At 45.6% G+C, this 22,669-nt stretch overlaps 2 protein-coding genes across 4 annotated transcripts in view; both read right to left on the bottom strand.

Moving 5' to 3' along the window:
- The window catches only part of ppp2r5d (protein phosphatase 2, regulatory subunit B', delta), a 13,545-nt gene extending 6,635 nt beyond the window's left edge, over positions 1 to 6,910 (bottom strand). Inside the window, exons 1-6 of one of the 2 annotated variants that reach the window (XM_073481397.1) lie at positions 6,764 to 6,910; positions 3,590 to 3,709; positions 1,973 to 2,153; positions 1,443 to 1,642; positions 1,210 to 1,320; positions 1 to 59 (exon numbers count right to left, since the gene is read on the bottom strand). The exon at positions 1 to 59 is cut by the window's left edge and continues 34 nt beyond it. In XM_073481397.1, coding sequence (XP_073337498.1) covers positions 1 to 59; positions 1,210 to 1,320; positions 1,443 to 1,642; positions 1,973 to 2,153; positions 3,590 to 3,709; positions 6,764 to 6,790 — 698 coding nt within the window. In that variant the 5' untranslated portion in view covers positions 6,791 to 6,910. Of the gene's footprint in view, positions 60 to 1,209; positions 1,321 to 1,442; positions 1,643 to 1,972; positions 2,154 to 3,589; positions 3,710 to 3,848; positions 3,923 to 6,763 lie in introns of those variants that run through there. The other variant, XM_073481398.1, reaches the window with a different exon arrangement.
- Positions 6,911 to 10,627: 3,717 nt separating this feature from the next.
- Positions 10,628 to 22,462, bottom strand: znf318 (zinc finger protein 318). 2 transcript variants are annotated; one of them, XM_073481621.1, is made up of 10 exons: positions 21,622 to 22,462; positions 20,718 to 20,827; positions 19,745 to 20,243; positions 18,098 to 19,366; positions 17,893 to 17,992; positions 17,362 to 17,678; positions 16,352 to 16,546; positions 16,103 to 16,196; positions 15,390 to 15,508; positions 10,628 to 14,404 (listed from the first exon to the last, which is right to left on the bottom strand). In XM_073481621.1, the coding sequence occupies exons 1-10, from the start codon at positions 21,877 to 21,879 to the stop codon at positions 12,032 to 12,034; spliced, it is 5,334 nt and encodes a 1,777-aa protein (XP_073337722.1). In that variant the 5' UTR covers positions 21,880 to 22,462; the 3' UTR covers positions 10,628 to 12,031. The 2 variants fall into 2 exon arrangements, with proteins under 2 accessions (XP_073337722.1, XP_073337721.1); XM_073481620.1 differs by having other exon boundaries at positions 16,352 to 16,549.
- Between the last annotated feature and the right edge of the window lie 207 nt (positions 22,463 to 22,669).

Consider the following 22,669-nt stretch of genomic DNA (forward strand, 5'->3'; position numbering starts at 1 on the left):
GCGACGTTTGGCTGAAAGTCTGGAGACTCCAGGAAGCGGAGGAAGAACTCGTACACGAGCTGAGGAGACGAAAACAACAACACATCAGGGTCAGACGGAGGAACATGGCTGTGATCACAGCAGACGAGCTGCATGGAGACATCTGCTGTTTAAATCATCTCCAGCTGCTTCAGCTGTTCAGCAGAACGCTGCAACTCTGTTTTACTGTGAAGCTCCAGAAATGTTCTGTGGACTACGAGACTTCACCTGACTTTATATCATCAGGAGGAGATGATGGCTGAGCCTGACTTTATATCATCAGGAGATGATGACTGAGCCTGACTTTATATCATCAGGAGGAGATGATGACTGAGCCTGACTTTATATCATCAGGAGGAGATGATGACTGAGCCTGACTTTATATCATCATGAGGAGATGATGGCTGAGCCTGACTTTATATCATCAGGAGGAGATGATGGCTGAGCCTGACTTTATATCATCAGGAGGAGATGATGGCTGAGCCTGACTTTATATCATCAGGAGGAGATGATGACTGAGCCTGACTTTATATCATCAGGAGGAGATGATGACTGAGCCTGACTTTATATCATCAGGAGGAGATGATGGCTGAGCCTGACTTTATATCATCAGGAGGAGATGATGGCTGAGTCTGACTTTATATCATCAGGAGGAGATGATGACTGAGCCTGACTTTATATCATCAGGAGGAGATGATGACTGAGCCTGACTTTATATCATCAGGAGGAGATGATGGCTGAGCCTGACTTTATATCATCAGGAGGAGATGATGACTTGATTTTACTTTTTTGGTGAACTTTTTCAGCACTTGTGGCAACAAACGTGACACAGGAGAAAAATAACAGAAAGGCAAACTCATCTACTGGCAGTGAGAAAGGAGTCGGTCACTGGTGGTTTACCTGCGTTTAGTAACACACATGAACATATTACTCTTGGTGTAAAATGTTGTACCGCCTCTCTAACTACAAGGCATTCCTTTCAGCTATTATTTCCCAGCATGCTGTAGCCTCATGTGACATGTGATCTTCACAGCACGTCAGGAAGTTCTTCATGTTGTTCAAGTCGACCAGTTAACTGTTCACTGTGTATCGTTCACACTGAAGCTCAGACTGTGTCAGCTCAGTGTTAAAGAACATAAAGTACACACACACACACACACACACACACACACACACACAGTCTCAGTGTACCTGCAGGTGGGGCCAGGCAGCCTCCAGCGTTGGTTCGTCCTCCTCAGGATCAAACTCAGCTCCGGTCGGGTTGGAGGACGGAGGAAGAGTCCGGAACAAGTTCACTGAAAACTGGAACACACACACACACACACACACACACACACACACAGCTCTGTGTATTAACACACACCGAACATGTTTGTTTCAGTCAGCTGCTGTCCTCCTGGAGGTAGGAGGACGTGTCTTCTCACCATGAGGACGGCCTCGGGGTAGATGGACTCCGTCACCACGTCACTGTTGTGTGTGATGTACTCCACCATCTCGTTGAGTCCGGCTCTCTTCACCTCTTTGTATTTGAGGTCGCTGAGCGGGTCGCTGACGAAGTCGAAGAGGACGCAGCACTGACGCAGCTTCTGAACAAACAGCTCCTCACGCTCCATCAGGGGGGCGTCTGCAGGGGGACAGAGGTCAGAGGTCAGAGGGCTTACTGTAGGTTAAGGTTAGACAAGTTCAAATAATATACAGCAAAAACTTTTTTACAAAGTTCAGTTTGTCAAATCTGTCCAGAGTGATCCCTCTTCACAAACATGTCAATAAAAGATCTCTGAAAATAAATAAACCAACATGTCCGGCGCCGTCAGAGTTTCCTCCAGTACCAGCCAGCTAATCGCCTTCATCACACAGGAGAAGGGTCTGAAGGAGACGCTGCAGGCTAAAGCTGAGCTAGCTGCAGGCTAACATTAAGCTAGCTGCAGGTGTGTGATACACCTGTGACAGGTACCTTTGAGTGCCGGTAGCTTCTGCAGCTCTCTGTTCTTGGTGAGGCTGAAGCGTGACGAGCTCTGGCGACGCTCCTTCTTCACCAGCTGAGGACCTCCAGAGTATTTGATCTTATTGAGCTGAGTGGGAGGAGGAGTGCTGTTACTGGGACGCTTACTGCCGCTCTGCTGCTGCTGCTGGGACTGAACGCACACACACGCACACACGCACACACACACACGCACGCACACACACACACGCACACACACACACACACGCACACAAACGCACAGGTTTAAAAGTTAGTTAGAATCACACACAACATGTGACAGTGAACGCATCATGTGTGCTGTACATTTACAGACTCATATGAGACAGTGAACGCATCATGTGTGCTGAACATTTACAGACTCATATGAGACAGTGAACGCATCATGTGTGCTGTACATTTACAGACTCATATGAGACAGTGAACGCATCATGTGTGCTGAACATTACAGACTCATATGAGACAGTGAACGCATCATGTGTGCTGAACATCACAGACTCATATGAGACAGTGAACGCGTCATGTGTGCTGAACATCACAGACTCATATGAGACAGTGAACGCATCATGTGTGCTGTACATTTACAGACTCATATGAGACAGTGAACGCATCATGTGTGCTGTACATTTACAGACTCATATGAGACAGTGAACGCGTCATGTGTGCTGAACATTACAGACTCATATGAGACAGTGAACGCGTCATGTGTGCTGAGCATCACAGACTCATATGAGACAGTGAACGCATCATGTGTGCTGAACATTTACAGACTCATATGAGACAGTGAACGCATCATGTGTGCTGAACATCACAGACTCATATGAGACAGTGAACGCGTCATGTGTGCTGTACATCACAGACTCATATGAGACAGTGAACGCGTCATGTGTGCTGTACATCACAGACTCATATGAGACAGTGAACGCGTCATGTGTGCTGTACATCACAGACTCATATGAGACAGTGAAGGCATCATGTGTGCTGAACATCACAGACTCATATGAGACAGTGAACGCATCATGTGTGCTGTACATTTACAGACTCATATGAGACAGTGAACGCGTCATGTGTGCTGTACATTTACAGACTCATATGAGACAGTGAACGCATCATGTGTGCTGTACATTTACAGACTCATATGAGACAGTGAACGCATCATGTGTGCTGTACATTTACAGACTCATATGAGACAGTGAACGCGTCATGTGTGCTGAACATTACAGACTCATATGAGACAGTGAACGCGTCATGTGTGCTGAGCATCACAGACTCATATGAGACAGTGAACGCATCATGTGTGCTGAACATTTACAGACTCATATGAGACAGTGAACGCATCATGTGTGCTGAACATCACAGACTCATATGAGACAGTGAACGCGTCATGTGTGCTGTACATTACAGACTCATATGAGACAGTGAACGCGTCATGTGTGCTGTACATCACAGACTCATATGAGACAGTGAACGCATCATGTGTGCTGAACATCACAGACTCATATGAGACAGTGAAGGCATCATGTGTGCTGAACATCACAGACTCATATGAGACAGTGAAGGCATCATGTGTGCTGAACATCACAGACTCACCTCCTCTGTGTTGTCAGCGGCAGCATCTTTCCCTCCTCCTCCTCCTCCTCCGCTGCCGCTGCTGCTGCTGCTACTGCTGTTACTGTTCTTCATGCTGCTTTTAGCAGATTTGGTTGTTTCCTGTTAAAACACAAGACAAGTGGAAGAAACGTTCAATAAAAAGACCAACAACACTGGAGTCCTGATTTAAATTTAACTCCATCATTAGGATGTTTTTTTCTCTATTAACAGATTAAACAGAGAAAAATAAAGTTTGCACCTTCTAATGTCTCATTTTATCGACCAACAGTCCAAACCAAAGAGATTCAGTTTACTATCATGTAAGAACACGAGAGAAGCTGAAACCAGAGAGCCGGTGTTACTTTATAAACAACATAATCAATATTTGATGAACAGAATAATTCACTCTCTTAAAAAACAAACTGATCCCCTTCCTGACGCATTTCAGTCCAGTGTGACGTGTTAAATGTCTCGTTTTGTCAGTTTACTGAGAGAGAAACAGAAGATCCTGTTTGAGACGCCAAAACCAGAGAAGATTCAGCATTTTTTCAATAGTTTGGCTTGAAATGACAACAAATTAATCAATTATAAAAATAGTTAAATGTTCATCGATTAATCAATCATCTCTAAATGTTAGTGGGTATCATCTGATACTTGTTAATACCAAATCAATACTTTTTCAATTCCTTACTTAAACAAACACAATCTGCTTTCATTTCATTGAACAAAAGTCAAAGTTAAATGTTTCAATCAGCCGAACAAGAACTGTGAGATAAAATATAACAGGGTCAAACATGAAAACGAAGATTTCACTCAGTAACTATCTGATCAAAGAAGAATCAATCAATCCGTCTGATCAGATCTTTCTCTACCTGACAGGTTTGATTCTCACCGAAATGATTCCCTGATAAATCTCCAGTGAATGGACGGAGAGTTAATTCATGGTTTTATGGAGGAAAACACAAAACACCCACATCTTTCATCTTTCAGGCCGAACACAGTAACAACAATATTTTGATTCCCGTCGTTAGACCCTCTCCTCTCTACACTCGAATAACAGCAGAATGATAAGTAATATTAAGAAATGAAGTGTTTTATGAGCAACAGTAACTTCTCAGAGTTATCTGAGGCATCACACGGCAGCTGAATAATGAATCAAACACTGAACATGTTGCATGAAGTGACTCAGCTCTGCTCTGAACTGACAGGTGAGGTTTAACCCTTTCATTCCCTCCCTGGAGTCAGACGACTGCAGCAGGAGGGAAACTATCGAACATAAACTAACCATTCATTAATCATGAATTAATCTGACAATCCTTCTCTGGAGGGACAGGTGCATGCAGGTGATGTCACAACAACAGGAAGTGAGTTACTGTAGTTTGTCTGCAGGTGGCGCTGCAGCAGAGACTAGATTACTGCAGTTCACGTCCCAAACTCTGCCTCCTTCTCAGTCACACCTGAGTCAAAACTCAACTCACAGACATTTTTCGATTCAGTGTGCCGTACACTCTCTGACCATATCATTATATATCATTATCTCTGATGTTCATCCAGAGTCAACACCCAGAAATCCACTCAGCAATCAGAGAAAAAAAGACCATTCAGAACTCCCCTTAGAATCTTCATGTTTTAAGTTTTCTTCAGTATCCAAGTGATCCAGTGACAGCTGTCTGCATATTCATGAGTACACTGCAAACAGGAGCTGCTAACAGCTCATTCAGCTCATACTGAATGGAGCCTGTCTGACTGCATAGGCTGAACTAAATGCTAAAAATGTTATAGCTCACAGCTAACTCTGATGCTTAACAAAAAAAAGCATCAAATCATCATATTTAAGAATGTAAACCAACAAACGTTTCTGACTGAGAAAACACTGAAACGATAATTAAATGATCGTAACAGTTGCTGATTATTTTCTCGACTGATTAATCAATGAATCGACTAATCGCTGCAACTCCCGTCTCAGCTAACAGGCTGTATTTCACTTAAGCAGAGTCATGATGTCCACCTGATGTCACGTGACCACAGCTGCATATTCTCACGTGATGTTAACAGATCCGTCTCCATGACAACAAACCACACATCCACCAGCATCCAAGGATGCAGGGACATGGTTTCATCACTGTTCTGACTCCAGGTCAGGAAACTTACTGCTGATGAAAGTTTGACTGAAACAGAAATAAAGTGGAGCTGAAACCTTCATTCATCAGGTTCCTGTTGTTCCCTCAGTGAACTGGACCTGAAGCTGAGACAGACGTCACCTTGAAATCTGTTAGCAGACATTTTATAAACCACACAGTTAATCAGCCTGTAAATTAATAATCAGAAATAAAATCCTTAAACCAGCCTGCAGAGAAAAATCAGTGTTAAAGTGATGGATGAAAATAATGATCAGGACTGTGAAGTGAGCTGAGAGGTGGTTCAATCATGACACACACACACACACACACACACACACACACACACACACAGTGAGTGTGTGTGTGTGTGTGTGTGTGTGTGTGTGTGTGTGTGTGTGTGTGTGTATTAACACACAACCTGCTCAGCTGACGTTACATAAACACGTCCCGCTCCGGTCATCAGATGGTTTCACATGATAAAATCAGCAGGAAAATGAACGGAGTCTGGCGGAGCCTGCTCAGCTCACAGCTGCTTAGCATCACATATTTCCTGTCTAATGAAGGCAGACAGGCTCGGATGAGTCACAGTCATTACGGGTCCATCTCCGAGCCCAGCCTGTTCTCTACAGGATGAATAATTAACGGAGCAGCCAGCGGTTCCTCCCCGGAGCTCCTCCAGCAGCAGCCCGTTAGCTCGGTCCTCCCTGACCGCTAGCTGACACCTCACTGACGCGCTGCAGCGGCTGGAAACAGCCGCTAATGTGCGGTTTTAACTGAACACTGTGTGTCAGCAGCTGCCACCGAGGAGACAACCAGAGACACTGATTTAAAATGCTGCTAGCTCCTCTGCAGCTAACAGTTAGCCTAGCCGTCCTCTGCTAGCGGGGCCTTAGCAGGTTAGCCTGCTAGGTAAGCTAGCTGCTAGCCGCTAGCCGCTACTCGACAAAATGTAACGTCTGAAGTCTCCATCAGCTGAAATAACGGCTGCTTCAGGGCCGGTGTGAGTGATCAGAGCACAGCGCGGTTCACGAGGCGGTCCCGGAGCTCCGCTCACCTTCTCCTTCTTGGTTTTGTTCGGCATCTTGGCTGCGGTGCAGGCTTCTCCTTCACGGAAGCTCCGTGATGTTCTTCCCGGGACTCAGACGCTGTCACTCGGTCTGTCTCAGCTCCCTGCGCCCGTTCCCGGCCCGGCCGATCCGATTGGCTGCCGGCGCGCACACCTGCCTAGCGACGCGCGGAGGGATTTTTGTGATTGGCTGCCTGAGAGTTCAGTGAGGAGGGTGAGGCTGCAGGGAGGCGAGGGAGGAGCGGAGTCTTCCCCAGCAACAAACACCTTCCACCTGATGGCGTGAGCGCGTCTGACCGCGCACACTGTCAGTCTGTCAGTATAACAGATCATCACCAGTTTATACCTGTTAACAGTCTGCTGACGTCACACAGAAGTAGATATCACTGGGCTCCATTTTAATGCTGACAGGACTGTACCTGCAGGACATTTACCTGTGATCAATGCTTTATGTTGTGTTATTGAAAGTATTAATAAAAAGTTTTATTAGAAGTCATTTATTTGTAACCCCTCCTGCCTCACAGATGGTTTAAAGGATGAAATAGTGGTGCATCAGTGTCAGAGCAGCGTGTGACTGGGAGCTGCTGATCATGTCAAATATTGATCTCTGAACAGTTATTGAAATGAAACTGTGTTAGAAGTTTAGACAAAAGTCTCAGAGACTCTGAAACATGACAAGAGACAACTTCACATTGATTCACAGGTGACAGCAACTCATTGACTGGTTTATTTTTAGAAACATGTTATAAACTCAATAATTTACTTACTGTAAAGTAGTGGGCTATATAGCTGTTAATTAAATGTAGTGGAGTAAAAAGTACAATATTTGCCTCTGAGCTGTAGTAGAGTAGAAATATAAGTACAGTACTTGTACTTATATTCCACCGCTGCCGTGTGTATAATTTAACATATTCCAACTTTTGATCTAAATCTTTCTCAAACTTTTTCACGTCTGACACAAATCAGAGACGAACCACCGTCTGACGAATGTGTTCATGGATGTTTTATAACAGAAAGTGAAGCCACTGTCACTGTGAGGCTTTACAGGCTTTAGTTTAAACACTGTGCAGTTCTCTTCTCTTGAAAACAGATAAACTGTTATTTTTGACATATTTTTATTTTAAATATCTATTTTATATATGTGATCCTTTACTTTTTCAGCACTCTATTTATTTTGATTCTTATGCACCAAAATAAAACGGCAGAGTCCTTTTTTATGTGAAATCCTGTTGATCAATAAAAAACAATGTTATAAATCTGAGTATTGACAATTAAAATCACCACATTTTAAATCCTCATCAGAGACTCTGCAGCTGTTTATCTTATAATATTGACTTTAAACAGAGCAGCCGTCACTTCCTGCTGCAGGTGAACGTTTCAAACTATCTCATACTGAACTGCTGCTTAATTCAATGCAAGTGTGGAGAGTTGCTGGTTTGAATCTCAGTCCTGACAGTCAGGCGATACAGTAATCCCTCAGTGAGAGCTTACAGGCAGCAGCAGGCTCTGACCGAACACATCATCACATCAGAAACGTCGACACACTCAGTCAGTTTGGTCACACTTTATTTTCCTGTCACATTTCATACAGTCAAACATCGTCTCTGCTTTCATAAATCATTTCATGTTCAAATCACTTTCAACAAGTTTCTCTGTATCAATATAAAACTTCCTCTCATAGTTTAGTTTTCATTCTTCAGACTGTCTCCTGATTTTATTGTTACATCATCTTTAGTGACATTTTACTGCAGCAACTAAAACAAAATGTTAACCAAGATTCTTAGTTTTCTGCTAAAGCCAAACTTCTTCAACACATCATGTGAGCACCAAACAGCTCTATATAAACAACCTCCATATATAAAACTACATGTTTATATACATCGACATGAATGTGATGAAAAGAATAAAGTTTGTAAAAAGCTGCTCAGCTTACCTTTCTGCAGGAGACCCGTCCTCGATGTCGTCCACTGTGAAACCAAAATCCTCTCGTCACACTTCTAGTTGTAGAAAGAACAACAATCTGCTGCAGAACTAACTAATAAAATTATAATAACACACGTAATCTGCTTTAAAATAATCCAAAAGGGACTAAATCAGTACAAACAGAAAGACGGACGTGCAGCCAGACGTCAGTGAGTTAAATATCACAGCAACATATAAATGGCGGCTGCATGCAGATGAACCGCAGAACATTTATTTACACACAATGTACAGTTTACAAATCGTTTATTAATCTATACCGCTGAACACATTCAGCGTTCAGTTCACTGTTTCACTCACAACAGAGTTCAAACTCTGGCGTCTTTCTCACCTCTGGATCAGATTACTTGTTATTTATGACAAGAAAATAGTTATTTCTGCTCAGGACAGTCAGTTTTATTCATGTAGTCTAATATCACAAATCATAATGTTCAGAATTGGTTTAAAAGTTTACTTGTTTTTAAATTACTGAGACCTTAATGCTTCTTACATTACTGACCTGTTCAAACCCCGACAGCCCTGCAAACCAGCTGCTGCTATACAGAGGATAAACAAAGTCAACAGCTTATTCATTAAGAAGTGACTGAACAGGCTTCAGCAGAAGCACACTGCTAACATTTCGCTGTTTCTTCAAGGTAACTGCGTTTAATTTGGTCGCCTGTCGCTGTAACTTCAGGAGAGTCAGAGAGATGAAGGAGGTCAGAGAACGAGACCAAACATAACGTGAAGAAAACTTTAAAACACCTCGTCTGAGTCACAAAGACAGATTTTCATCAGCAGTGGTTGATGTTTGATGGCGTGTTCAGGATTGATTGTTTATTTACATTGTTTATTTAATGTGTCCATACAGACACATTAGCCATAAGCTAACGTTAACAAGGGTGTGTGTACTTGAATCCAGGTGAAGCTCTGAGTGAAGTCAGCACTCAGCAGAGACTCTGGTTCTGGTTCTGGTTCTCTGTCTCCTCTCTGTAACGTTTTGTTCATGAAGTAAAGTCCATTTCCCCTCCAGCTCCAGTCAGCAGTCAACATTACAGAACAGAAACACCCGACAATGGAGGTCGCCTCCGGATCACTGCTGCAGTCAGGCTGATAAACAGGAGTGAAGATAAATCCACTTTTTAATCCCACAAGTTCAAAAGTAACTCTGAGCTCTCCTCCTGTCAGTAAACAGCTCTGGATCAGAGCAGAATCTGATGTGAGTCTGGGTGTTTATTCCTCCAGAAGGTCTGGATCTGCACCCACAATCCACCTGGCCGGCCACAAAACACTCTGCAAATGTCTTTGGTTTTGTTTTGATCGAGCTCTCTAGAGGCAAAAGTTGCATATTGTGTATTTAAGCTACCTTTCAGAAATAGGAAAACAAAACTACACTTGTAAACCTCAAAAGTAGCTTTGCAAACAGTTTAATAATCAAAAGGGAATTCCACATTTTTTAAAGTTTGGTTTAACCCCAACAATATAATATGATGTTGATTATCCTGGAGCAACATTAACTATGTTCTAGGAACAACACAGGGATTTCAGCTACACTGCAAGCTGCACTGTTCAGGTTTTTAAATGATAATCTGCTTTTTCATCATGTCTGATTGTTACAGACAGCCAGAAAAGGACAAGTGAAGATTTATTTTTTAATGGCTCATGTCAAGATCAACAAGACCCTTGTGAGCATCCAATAATAACACTGATCACGAGCAAAGACTTTGATAAAATTCTTCAAGACAGAAAAATGGTTTTAAAGTCTTGTTGAGATTGTGAAAGAAAAAGACACCATGTATCTGTTTTCATTAAAAACACCTGAACTCATGATGGTATCATCTGCATATATTAACACTAGTGACTGTGTACAAGAACCACAACACAGACCGGCTGTTGATTTCTCACTAACTTTTTTTTAATAAAACTACAAATGTTGCAAGACGAACAGCTTGTTTCTATTGATACACAAAGACACTGACCACAGATTGGAGATCAGGGAGAAAACCTGATGCACATTTAGGAATTAGCTCCTGGATCTTCAGCTAACGTGAACTAACTGAGCTGAGTTTGGTCCGATACGAGACTTTGATTTCACCAACTGAACTGTGACAAACACCTCATAATCCTTCAAAGAGGGAAAATAATCTGACAATGGAAAACAACAGATGGTGTAGAAAACTTTACCTGTCGGAGGAGAAAGAAGTACTGAAAGAAAAAGAGGAAAGATTTTATCTGTGAACACGTGAAAGACAGAAATGTGATTTTAAAGAACAGTTTGACATTTTAGGAACTCTTCTTCTGTCTTCCACAGAGTCAGATGAGAAAGTGAATATCATAACTCAATAAATCTATCACTGAACATGTTATTTCCCAATTTTTTTATGACGAGTTACAAGCCTTTTTGCTTGCAACCCCTAAAAAGTAGTCAACATTATTAAAACATGAGCTTTCAAGATATGGGTTTAAAAGTCGATATCGACTACCAATCCAATACCAAAATACATTCCGAGAATGGAAACCATTGACTTGAGTTACAGAAGTTGCTTTTGGTTTGGATATGGGTTAGTTGTGCAGTAAAAATCTGTTCAGTTGTACACAGTTGAACCGGATGGTGCTGGGAAGTCGCGGTGTCCTATTTTGGAGCTATTGGGAAATAATGGGACAACCCTAAAAATGAGACAAGGCTTCTACGTGCCTTAAGGTTACAACCAAAATACAATTTTGTGAGTCATTCTAGAGGCAGAAGAGGAACTATTATCCAGGAATTCACTTTTGGAAGGTTAGAGGAACGTCTGAAATTTTTGCATTAAAACTCTGTGCAGAGCTCCATTGTTGTTTGTTGTTGTCAAACCAAGACTGAATGTATCCTGTGAACAAGTATTGTGTGTGTAGACTAGAATGTCTTATGTGTTTCTGGGTAACAATGGAGGCATACAGGATCTACTTTTTAGTAAATATTCAGAGGCGGTTTTGTGCTTGAGGGGTTTTTTGTCATCAGTAAAAGAATAAGATTGTGTGCCACGTAGAGCGAAGGCGTCTATGATCTCTGTGCTGGATGAACAGGAGTGAAACTGATCTGAAACTTCAGACTTTGGGAAAACAGACCAAGATGGTTTCACTAAAACATCCAACTCATTCTTTAAACACATGAAGAGTCAGTGGTTTGGAAAGTCTCAAGTCAGTTTGAGTGTCTCTCTCGCCACTTGCAGCTGCCTTCAAGTCCAGTAAATTATTGATGATAAACTGGTTTATGAGAAACCTCCTCCCCAGATTCCCATCACACAGTCGGATCAGCTCCTACTCAAAGTTAAAACCAGCCTCAAAGTCCAGTGTCTCCATCATCGGACGGTCACCCTCAGAGCCAGGATCTGATGTGTCCAGCCCCTTTGAGTCTGAAGCTGCAGAGTCAGAATCTCCTGAAGCCAGTTCTGGCTCAGAGTGGCTCTGCTGCTGCCGGGTCTGGTATCTGGTTTGGGCTCTGGTTTGTCGGACAGGACGGGGGACAGAAGGGGTTCTCTTGCCTCTAGTTTTAGGGCTTGGTTTGGGTTCAGGATCTGGCGCTATGTTAGGATGGGTCTCCGGATGGGACAGCAGCTGAGTGTCCTGGTCTGATTGGGGTTCAGCTTGTGGCTCTGTTTGGATCTTAGGATTCAGTTTGGGCTGGGACTGAGTTTGAGGTGTTGGTCCGAGTTTGGCAGGCTCTGTTTGTCGAGTAGGGGTAGACTGCAAAGACCAAACAGAAGCAATCTGAATGTCTAATTCTGGCTGGGTTTGGTGACTTGGGGAATTGTTTGAATTTGGTTGTGGAGATGTACAGACCACAACTGGAGGATGGGATTGGGTTAGGAACGGACTCTGAGGTTGTGGTTTTTGTGCTTGTGCAGTAGGAAGCTGACTTTTATTTGTGCCATTGCCATCAGCTTTGTTGTCTGTTGCTGGTTTGGTGATGGAGGAGGCACTCGATTGGCCAAGGCTGCTGTAGAAGATGCCAAATAATTCCTGCCGTTTGGCTGCAGCCAGGTTACTCTTGAGCTTTTCAGACTTCTGAGCTCCATCGCCCTTAGTCATTAAAGGTGGAGGCTTGACGAACACTGTACGAGTTTGCTCACTTTCTGGGACACCGGGAGCTGCCACGTCAGACACTATCTTCATCATTGTTGGTTGTGCCAATTTAGGTGCGGATGAAGCGGAAATAGTAGATGGTGCAGAGAGCGGCACAGATGTTGCAGGCTTTGCTTCAGATGGTGGAGGTTTAGTCACATATGGCACAGGCTTTGTCTGGACTGGTGCAGGATCAGAAACTGGTGGTGCAGGTTTAACCTCAAACGCAGCAGGTCTTGACACTGGCTGCAGTAGTTTATCCTCAGATAGCTTTCGTTCAGCAACTGGTTGTGCACACATAAATTCAAATGGCCCAGGTCTACCAACTGGTAATATGGGTCCATTTTTTGGAGGAGACGCGAATATACTGGTGTTTTGGGGTCTGATGGAGTGGAAGGTATTTAGAGGTGCAGGTTCAGGGAATATGGGTACATCTTTTGAAGTAGGCCCTGGTACACCTGTGTTTTGGGGTCTGATGGAGAGGAAGGTGTTCAGGGGTGCAGGTTTACCCAACATGGCTGTTTTCCTCATGAATGCAGCGGGTCCAGGGAGGTTAGGCCTGATCCTTCCCGGGTTGGCCTGGTTGGATACCCAGGGAGGAGTCGTGTTCTGCTGGCCCCCTAGCTTCTGGGCAATTTCCTTAGCAACGGCCATAGATTTCACAAAAGAGTCCTCTGATGAGACTGGATTCTGTTTCACTGCTGCTTCGTCTTCCTTGATGAACTCTGCCGCCACTTTCTGTGCCTCCGTTGCCAGAATGTTCTCCCTCTTTTTCCATGTGAACTTCCCAAATGAAGGTGCTGGTTTGCCGGCTTCCTGGCTCTGCTTGCGGAGCTTTGCCCTCATTGCTGGACTGGGACCACAGAAGACTTTGGGTGGGTCATAGGGCTTTGGTGGAGGTTCAGGTTTGGTGACCTCTGGTTTCCCTACCGGTTTAGCCAGCTCTAGCTTTTTAGTGGCTTCCTTCTCAGCCTTCGGTTTCCCTTCATCTCGCTCTCTGTCATATTTTGATCTGAAATCTGAATATTTACCATGTTTATACCTGTCCTCATCTTCTCTTGGCCCATATCTGGGATGGTCATCATATCTGTCACCTTCATCCCTGCGGCACCGGTACCGATACTCTTCTTCTCGACTATATTTGTATCTATCGTCTTCGTCTCTTCTGCTGAATTTCCCCCTCTCCTCTTCCTCTCTGCTGTACCGGTATTTATCATCTTTCTTGCTGTATTTATACTTTTCATCTTCATCTTTCTTGCTGTAAAAAGGCTTCTCCTCATCCAGGCTTTTGGCATCTTTGAAATCCTCCTCTCTCTTGCTCGGCTTCAGCCTCTCCTCCTCCTCTTTTTTAACTTTAGATTTCTCTTCATTCTGAACAGCGTCATCCTCTTCCTTCTTTTTCTCTTTGTCTTTTTTCTCCTTTTTGTGTTTGGACTTTTCCTCCTTGTCTTTGTTTCCTTTCAAATCATCTTCATGTTTGCGTTTCTTTGCACTTGTCTCTAAGGCCAGTCCTGCCTGGCGGTCCAGGTTCCTCCTCTGTTCATACAAGGGATTCTCGTACATTTGTTTCTGGTGAAAGAGGCATTAAAACAGAAAGACAAGAGCGTGAGAAAAATACATCAAGAACTTCTGCCTGACAAACAAACACTTCTCAAACCTTAAAAGCAGAGCATCAAATGAAGACGAACAACTTATGAACCACCTCAGATCCAATGGGAACATTTACATGTACATCATACTCATAATGTTAACTTGAACGTGGCAATACTGAAAGGATTTGACACCTACTTTGGATGATGCTGCTTTCATCTCATGTAGGGGTACAAAATGTATACCTCTATGTGATCTCACTCTTACAGGTCAACTATTCTGCCACATTTGTTTTGGCTAACGAGAGCAATTTCTTCCTAAAATTCAACCCAGAAAATAGCACATAACAGGTACACTGACTCTTTAAGATGAGGTTGAAGATGAAGATGATGAGGAACAATTAAACAAAAACCATCCGACAGATATCACAAACAAGCCTCTTCCACTGCAGGAACTTACCATCCATAAAATGGAGCTTCCCAAACTCGGAGATGTTAAGAACCTGTAAGGCTTCAGTTCTCAGTTCTGCCTTGTGTTTTACAAACAAGGACTTTTTAGATACCTGTTTTGTGAATGACGATGGAAGAAGTGGCAGCAAAACAGGTGTGCAGATATTCTGAATATCACCTGTTCACTCAAACATATCTACACACGTCCAGAGTTATTGTTAGTCGGTTTTGTTGCATTTCATCCACCTCAGAGAACCTGAACTTGGAATTAGTTTCACCTCCTGAGCTCAGCCCAAATTTAGCTCTGGGAACTCGGCCCCAAAGCAGAGGGACATCAGTGGAAACCAGAGCAGAACCAGAGACAATGGGTTCATGATAAATTACACTTCAGTATGTTCCTGCAGTGGAAAAGGCCTGTAAAGCTTTGTCAAAAAAGTATCCTGAAGTAATCTGGCAGCTTCTCTACGATCTTCGTTTGTCTATATGTGGTGATTCATCAATCCCACATCTAATACCTTGTATTTCTCATTGTGAGCATGTGTGGTGACGTGCTCTTCTGCACAAATGGCGTCTCCATAAAACTCTTTGCACAGCAGGCAGAAGAATCCTCTGACGGGCAGCAAGAACTCCGAACCTGCAGCAAAACACATGCAGCACGTTTTAAACCCACGGGTGGACATTAAATAACCTGTCAATCATGTTTACCTGATGGACGTCTCCATTTCCAGTACCTGTCAGGACAGCAGAGGGTTAAAGGGGGAACACTTATATAAAGTATTGAAGAAATAGATGATGCTTAGTTCAGTGGTCTTAACTCAGCAGTAACCGATGGAAAAGTGCTAACTGCTCAGTGATACCTGGGTTACTATGTCGTGAAATCAGGACAAACTCTGAGCGACGAACACCTGTAATGAGAAGTTAAAGCACTTCTCCAAAGGTTACTGCAGGACGTTACATTTACAGCATTCATCGGAGGATGAGATGTAAAACTAATGAATTGACATCAGAGGTGTTGACAGGAGTCTCCTGTGGTTCGACGAGTCTTTGTCACGTCGTTAGCACTGTTTTCATTACGAGACACAGAAACTGCAGCAGAGATCCACACTGACCTCCACCTGGAAGAGGAAGACGGCTAACAACATTCAGGGACTCTCACACCAGGATCATCAGTAAAAAAGCTGCGTCATGACAACTTTTCAGACAAATGGTGAATGTGTAGAACGAGTACCTTTGGCGGGTTTTGTCAGCTTCTCTTCTGACGATGTGTTCTTGACAGTTTTGTTGGGAGTGGAGGCCCAGGGCCGGTCGTACGGGTCCACAGTCTGTGAAGAGAAAAGGAAAATTACACATAAAAGGACTGTACAGGTGTGAATATCAAACCTCCTCCAAAGTGAAAAGAAGACATTGTCTTGTACAGCTGACATTTATGTCAAAGATATTTATAAAAATTGTGTCAAATATAAAAACTGTCACAAACCTTTCGATGCGTTTTGTGATGCAAGTGCGTGAAAAAATCAAACATTGAACCAGAGGTGACGTTACAGTTTTTGCACCAGTGGTTTCCAGCGTCATAGTATTCAAACGGATCCGGGGGCGGGGTCGGAGGCGGAGCCGGTGTGCTGATGGGCAGGTTGTCTGTGGACGCTCTCGACGGAGGCGGCACCGCTGAGGCCTGCTAGGAAACAAAGATGGAGGAGCGTCAACATGGCGGGTGGAAGACAAAAGGATTCACTCAGACAAAAACAGCCAAGTTCCTTCTTTAAAACTCGACTCCACAAAATGTGAAAATTAAAAAGTTTCTTACCTTCATCGACTTCCAGCCTCGAGGACGTTAATCAACACGTATTTTGTGAAAATCCATCAGCTGCTTTTATACCGACAGTAACTTCTTATTCGCTCTAAAGTTTTAGCTCGACTCCAGTCTCAACGTACCTTTCGAGACTTTTAACATTTGACGACACTGTTCATATGTAGAAAAAACTAAACTTTCTGAATCTCTAAAGAAAAAGTGACGACTTTGAACATCTGAGAACTGAGCTATCTATGTTCAAGCTAACAACACAAGATGAGACGATCTTGTCAAGAAACATTTCTTGTGTTTAAAACACGTGACGTCTGATTTCTGTGTGAGTCTTTATGTTCACAAAATCTTTTACAAATCAAAATCAAATCATTTGTTGCACAAAAGTCAGGAAACAGAACATGTTGAAACACCTCCTGTCAGAGAGGAGCAGCTGAACATACACTCATGTAGTCAGGACTTTGTTCAGTTGACAACGTTGATATTTAGCTTTTAATCTGAAATCTGATTTGATAACTGACCTTCAACTTTACGATAAATAAACAAGTTATTGATGTTTACGATATTCCACACACATTTTCCTGATCAATATATTTAAGTCCAATAAAAAGTCAAAGTAATGAGCCCTAGCTATGCTATACAGCTGTCAGTAGTACTTGTTTTACCTGCTCTGCAGGTGTTTGTACCTTTATCATGGAGCTGCTGGCTGCCTGTCGTCCCTCGGGACTCCTCTCCGCCTCCCGTTTTTCCTTCTGTGGTGGCGGCGGCGGCTCGACCTCCTGGTCCTCGACCGGCTTACTGGTCTTACGGGGCCGGTCGGACGGGCTCAGGCCGAGGATGAGCGCCACCTTGTCGATCTCGTTGCGTTTCTTCTCGGCGGCCTCGTGCTCTTTGCGCAGGTTGGAGATCTGAGTCATGACATCCTCCTGCAGGTGGCTGATCTCCTGCAGCAGAGGGTCTTTGTGGCCGCCCTTCTCCCGCCGCTTCTTCCTCAGGAGCTCGCCTGAAAACACCACAAACATTGAGGAAAAACTGATCACAGAACAACACGTTCCCATCTCGTTTCTAGTTTCATTTATATTCTCTAATATTCGCTGACATAACGTCTGATGATGTCTGACACTCAGCTGTGCGTCTGCCACAGACAGGAAGTGGTCCCGTCTGTAAAGGAGCAGGTGAAGGCAGGTGAGCAACATGGCGTCTGTGTGTGAACTCACCTTGTTGCTTCCTGAGTCTCTCCAGCTCCTTCATCAGATATTCTTTCTTCTTCATCCTGACCTCTCTCTCCTGCTTCAGCTTCTCTCTCTCCTCCAGAACCTGAACACACACAAACAAACCTGATCACACCTGCACTCATCATCAGGTATCACGTGTTCCTCAGGTGTTTGATCGGTGAGTGAAGGAGATAAATGAAGGTCAAACCTTTTGTTTCTGGCTCTCGTTGTTTTGCTCCTCAGAATCCCGACTGTCACGGCTGCTCACTTTTCCCCTCTCACCGTCCTGAACACAACTCTTCACCTCTTTGTAGGGCAGAGTGCGGGGGAAGTCGTCTGGGCCGGTCTGGGGGGGCAGGTTCATGTTGGGGGGCGGGTACATGGGCGGCCACTGCTGGTGCATGTAGGGAAGGTAGTTTCCGTACTGGCCGTAACCCGGCGGGGGGAAGTTAGGGGGCATCATGGCGTGAACCGGTGGGGGGGGGTAGGCGGGGATGGGCACCCCAGGATGAGGGGGGAGGGTGTTGGGGTCGGGGGTGTTTTGTTGTGGCAGTGCTGCGTCCGCCTTCGTCTCGTTAACCTCTCTGTCATTGTGAGATTTGTGCGGAGCCGATCTCTTCCTGCGGCCATCGTCACTGCTCCAGCTGCCCCCCCGCCCGCGGCTGCGACTCCTGCTGCTGCTGCTGGAGCTGCCGCTGTGGCTCCGCCCCCTGCGGTCCCGGCTGCGGCGGCTGCTGTCCGAGCTGTCGGAGGAGTAACGCTGGCGGCGTGTGGGCGTCTTTGGTGGCGGCTTGTTCCCATGGAGCCGCTCTTTGGTCCTGGCGGCCATCTTGCTGATCTCGGCCACGCCCAAGTCCAACCCAATGGTCTTCAGCAGGTCCTGGATCTTCTCGTACTCCTCCAGCGCCTGACGCTCCCCCTCCTCAAGCGGCCCTGTCCCCGGTGGGCAGGCAGGGTTCAACACCTGCACCGTGATGTTCTGCTCGGGGCTGATGGTGGGACGGCCCGGGTACCTCCCACCCATCTCCCCCATGGTGGGAGGAGCCTGAAGGTGAGGAGAGGCCACCGGTGGGAGGCCGTACGTCTGAGCGACGGCGGCTTTCGGCGGGGGGTAGTCTCCATACAGAGCCTCCTCCGTCACGTCTCCGTACAGATCCAGCCCGTGATGTTGGAGCGGTTCGGACACCGGTGCAGGTTTGGGCTCATCCGAGTCTCCGTACAGGAATTTCTCTTCGTCGTCGATGTCGTCCTCCGTCTTCTCCTGAGCCCTGGGCCCCGCTGCCGCCCCCCCCAGCAGGTGGAGGATCTCTTTGATCTCGGCGTCGAGGCCGGCGCGTTGAGCCGTGTGCGGGTGGGACTGCAGCTCTGACAGCATGGCGGCCACCCTGCGGGGCTCCATGCCTTTGACAGCCAGCAGCAGCTGGTCGGCCACCCGAGAAATGTTGGATCCTTCCAGAGCTCTGGGAGAGTCTGAGCTCTGAAACACAGAGAAACAGAGCAGAGTGACACCTCTGTACAAAGATCCTGTCCTCACGCTTTAATGACATCACATCACAAACTTTATTTAAATCAACAACTGTCGTCATGACAACACGCTCAATGTATTATTGATCCATTTAATTATTGATCAGAGGATTAGATGATCAGCTGTGATAACCTCAAGTCTGCAAACAGACAAAAACATGAACTCGTGTTATTAATTATAATTGATCGATTGTGCTACTGATCAGGACGATTGATGAAGTGTGTGCGTGTCAGACTTCCTCTCTGAGTTTAAACTCAGTTCTGTCGTGTTGCATCACTGACTGGATTTATATCGACCAGTTGATGAAAGCGGTCGGTCGTGGCGTCCTACCCTGAGCGACGGCGAGTCCTCGGAGTCGTTGCGTTTCTTCAGGATGGATTTGGTCGGCTGACTCAGCATCTCCTCCAGCTCCTTCCTGCGTCGAGCCGTCTCCAGCTCTTTGAACTCTTTCTTTTTGGATTTCTCGTCGCTGTCGCCTCCGCTGCGGCTGCTGGAGCTCGAGCTGCTGCTCGCACTGCGACTGCGGCTTCGATTCCTCTGCCGGCTCTTACTGCGGCCGTAGCTCCCTGCTTTGCTGTAGCTCCGCCCTCTGCTCCGTCCTCTGGACCTGGACCTGGACCTGGACCTGCTGCGGGGGCGACTCTTGCTCCTGCCACGGCTCTTTGCCCGGCTCCGGTCCGGACTGCGGCTCTTGCTCCTCGGCCGACTCTTGCTCCGTCCCCGACTCTTGGCCCGGCTCCGGTCCGGACTCCGGTCTCGACTGCGGCTGCGAGGTCGGCTCCGGCCCCGGCTCCGGCTCCGCTCGTACTCTGGTCGAGGAGGGTAGTCTCTGTAGGAAACACAGACTTTAACTGGACTGGATTTATAACCACAGTTGGTTCCTCTCATGAACGTCTTTAGTTTATTGACTTTAATCTCTCTGAATTATCTTGTTCAGATGATTGAAGAGACGAGCTGATCAACATATTGATCATCCGAGTCACTTTTCAATCATGACCTCGAACTCAGATCAATAAGCTCAAAGCTTCCTGTGGAGTTTTCTTGCCAACTAAAATTCTGTTTACATTCAGTGTTTCTCACTCAACTACAGAACATGATCAATACATTTGATCAGAAAGGTGACTCTCTCTCTGCCCTGGGTTTGGCCTCTCAGGCTGTAATACAAGCTGCTGTCTGACCCTGTGATCAGGCTGACAGGCAGAGTGCTGCCTGAGAGAAACACTGCAGACACTAAAAACCACTAAAAACTCTGAAACCTACAGACGGACAATAAGACAATAATATTCATCCGTCTCATAAGCACCTGTCATGATGGCGTGAGGGGGCCGACCCAGACGGTCCAGTCAGCTCGTTGCCCACGGTGATGAGCAGTTTGTGGTCCAGGGGAGCCGGCCCGCGAGGAGACGGAGACCTCTGCAACAAAAATCACAAAAAGTCAACAGAAGTCTGGCACACACAGATTAATGAGACACACTGATGAAAGGCCTCCTGAGACAGGAGCCTTCTACTCAGCACACACCTGATCACCTGCCGGCTGAACACACCTGTTCCAACAACACTGACCTCAGCAGATGGACGCTTCATGTCCACGTTGAGACAGAAACTTTTATCATCCTCCATTTTAGTAACAAGACAGGAAGAGGTGAAGCAGGTAGAAAAGTCCCTCAGCTTCACATAGCTATTATTATTATGGATTAAAATCTAATCAATCTTATCAATCAGTCACCATCAGCTCCATCAACAGGAAGTGAAAACCAAAGTGAACACAGATGCAGCTGATAAATGCTCAGTGTGATGGATCATCTGTCACCAGGAAGTTCAGAGCTGATCTTCAGTCGAATAAAGTGAAATTAATGTAACAACAACACTTTGAATCAACTCCGTCAACAGGAAGTGAAAACCCAAAGTAAACAACTCATGTACTGAAGTTACTGTTGTTTACTTGATGTGTTGTTCAGAAATACAACACAAAGTTTCGGGTTAACAAGTGCTTCACACAGCGGGCAGCTGACGCTGTGCTAAATTGACAGGTTTTTGAATGGAGTCTGGTGCACAGGTGCTAATAACAAACTATCCGGGTTAATGGCACAGCTGACTTTACCCAGAATGCATTGTGAAGAGACGGGGACATTAACCGACCACAGTTTGTTTGTAAAAATGGACACTTTCATATAAATTAAACCGTATTTGGAGCCCGGCTGACCGACCTCTCTCGGCGGACCTCCGGCCCAGTACTCTCCGCCTCGGTGGCTTCCTGACCCGGGGGAAGGGTACCTCCTGCGCGGCGGGGAGCGGCGGTACGGTTCCGGGTGAGCACGGTCGTGGTAGTCCGGGTGGTACGGATGTCTGGGTCGGTTCCTGTCGTCTCTGTAGTCCGGTCCCGGGTAATGCCTCGGAGGCGGCGGACCTCGGCCCTCGAAAGGAGCCGGGTAGCCTCCTCTCGGCGGAGGCCGACCGCGGTACATCTCCTCCCGCAGAGCTGCTCCGGCTTCCCGCGGTCAACCAGCTCCGGTCTGCAGCGCGTCTTTAACGCAGAACAGAGACTCGCAGCTGCTTCACTTCGTGTTTGGATCAGTTACTGTTGAGGACTGTTATAAAAGCATGATCCTCTGCACCTCGCTCACTCTGCATGTACACAGACCTCCTGTCTTCTTCTCCGAGCCCGGCGGCAGCTCACATCCTCGGTGTCACATCAGCGCCACCTTGTGGACGCACGGAGCTCCTGCAGGTGTTTCCTCTTCAGGACGCTGACCAGCTGACACACACCTGCACACACCTGCTCATCCACTGTATGTACACAAATAGATCTCATTCACTGAATCCACTTTTTCTTGTTGTCTTCACCTGAAGCAGACTCACCTCCTGTCTTCTTCTACGGACCGAAACAAACGAGCTGCTGCCCCCTGCAGGTACAAGGTGTAACAACACCTTCACAGAGAGTCAACGTTCAGTGTCCAGGAGCTTTCTGCCAGGTCTCATCATCTTCCTCCTGTTTACATGGTGCTTTTTAAGAGTTAAGATGAAATGTTCAGGTCAAACATGGTCTGATCGAAGCCCAGCAGCGACTGAACGGACCTTTTGGTGAGATTGTTCAAATATTTACAGTAATTACGTGGTTTCGTCCAAAAGGTCGAGTTGTTCGATCCAAATATTTGGATTAATTTTGAATAGGAAGAAACAGCACAAAAGAAGAACTTTCTGATTAATTTCAGACATTTTTATTGAACAGAAAGTGTCTCCAGAACATCAGACAGT

The sequence above is a fragment of the Pagrus major genome, chromosome 15 (genome assembly GCF_040436345.1).
Source record: "Pagrus major chromosome 15, Pma_NU_1.0".
In the NCBI taxonomy this organism is placed as follows: domain Eukaryota; kingdom Metazoa; phylum Chordata; class Actinopteri; order Spariformes; family Sparidae; genus Pagrus; species Pagrus major.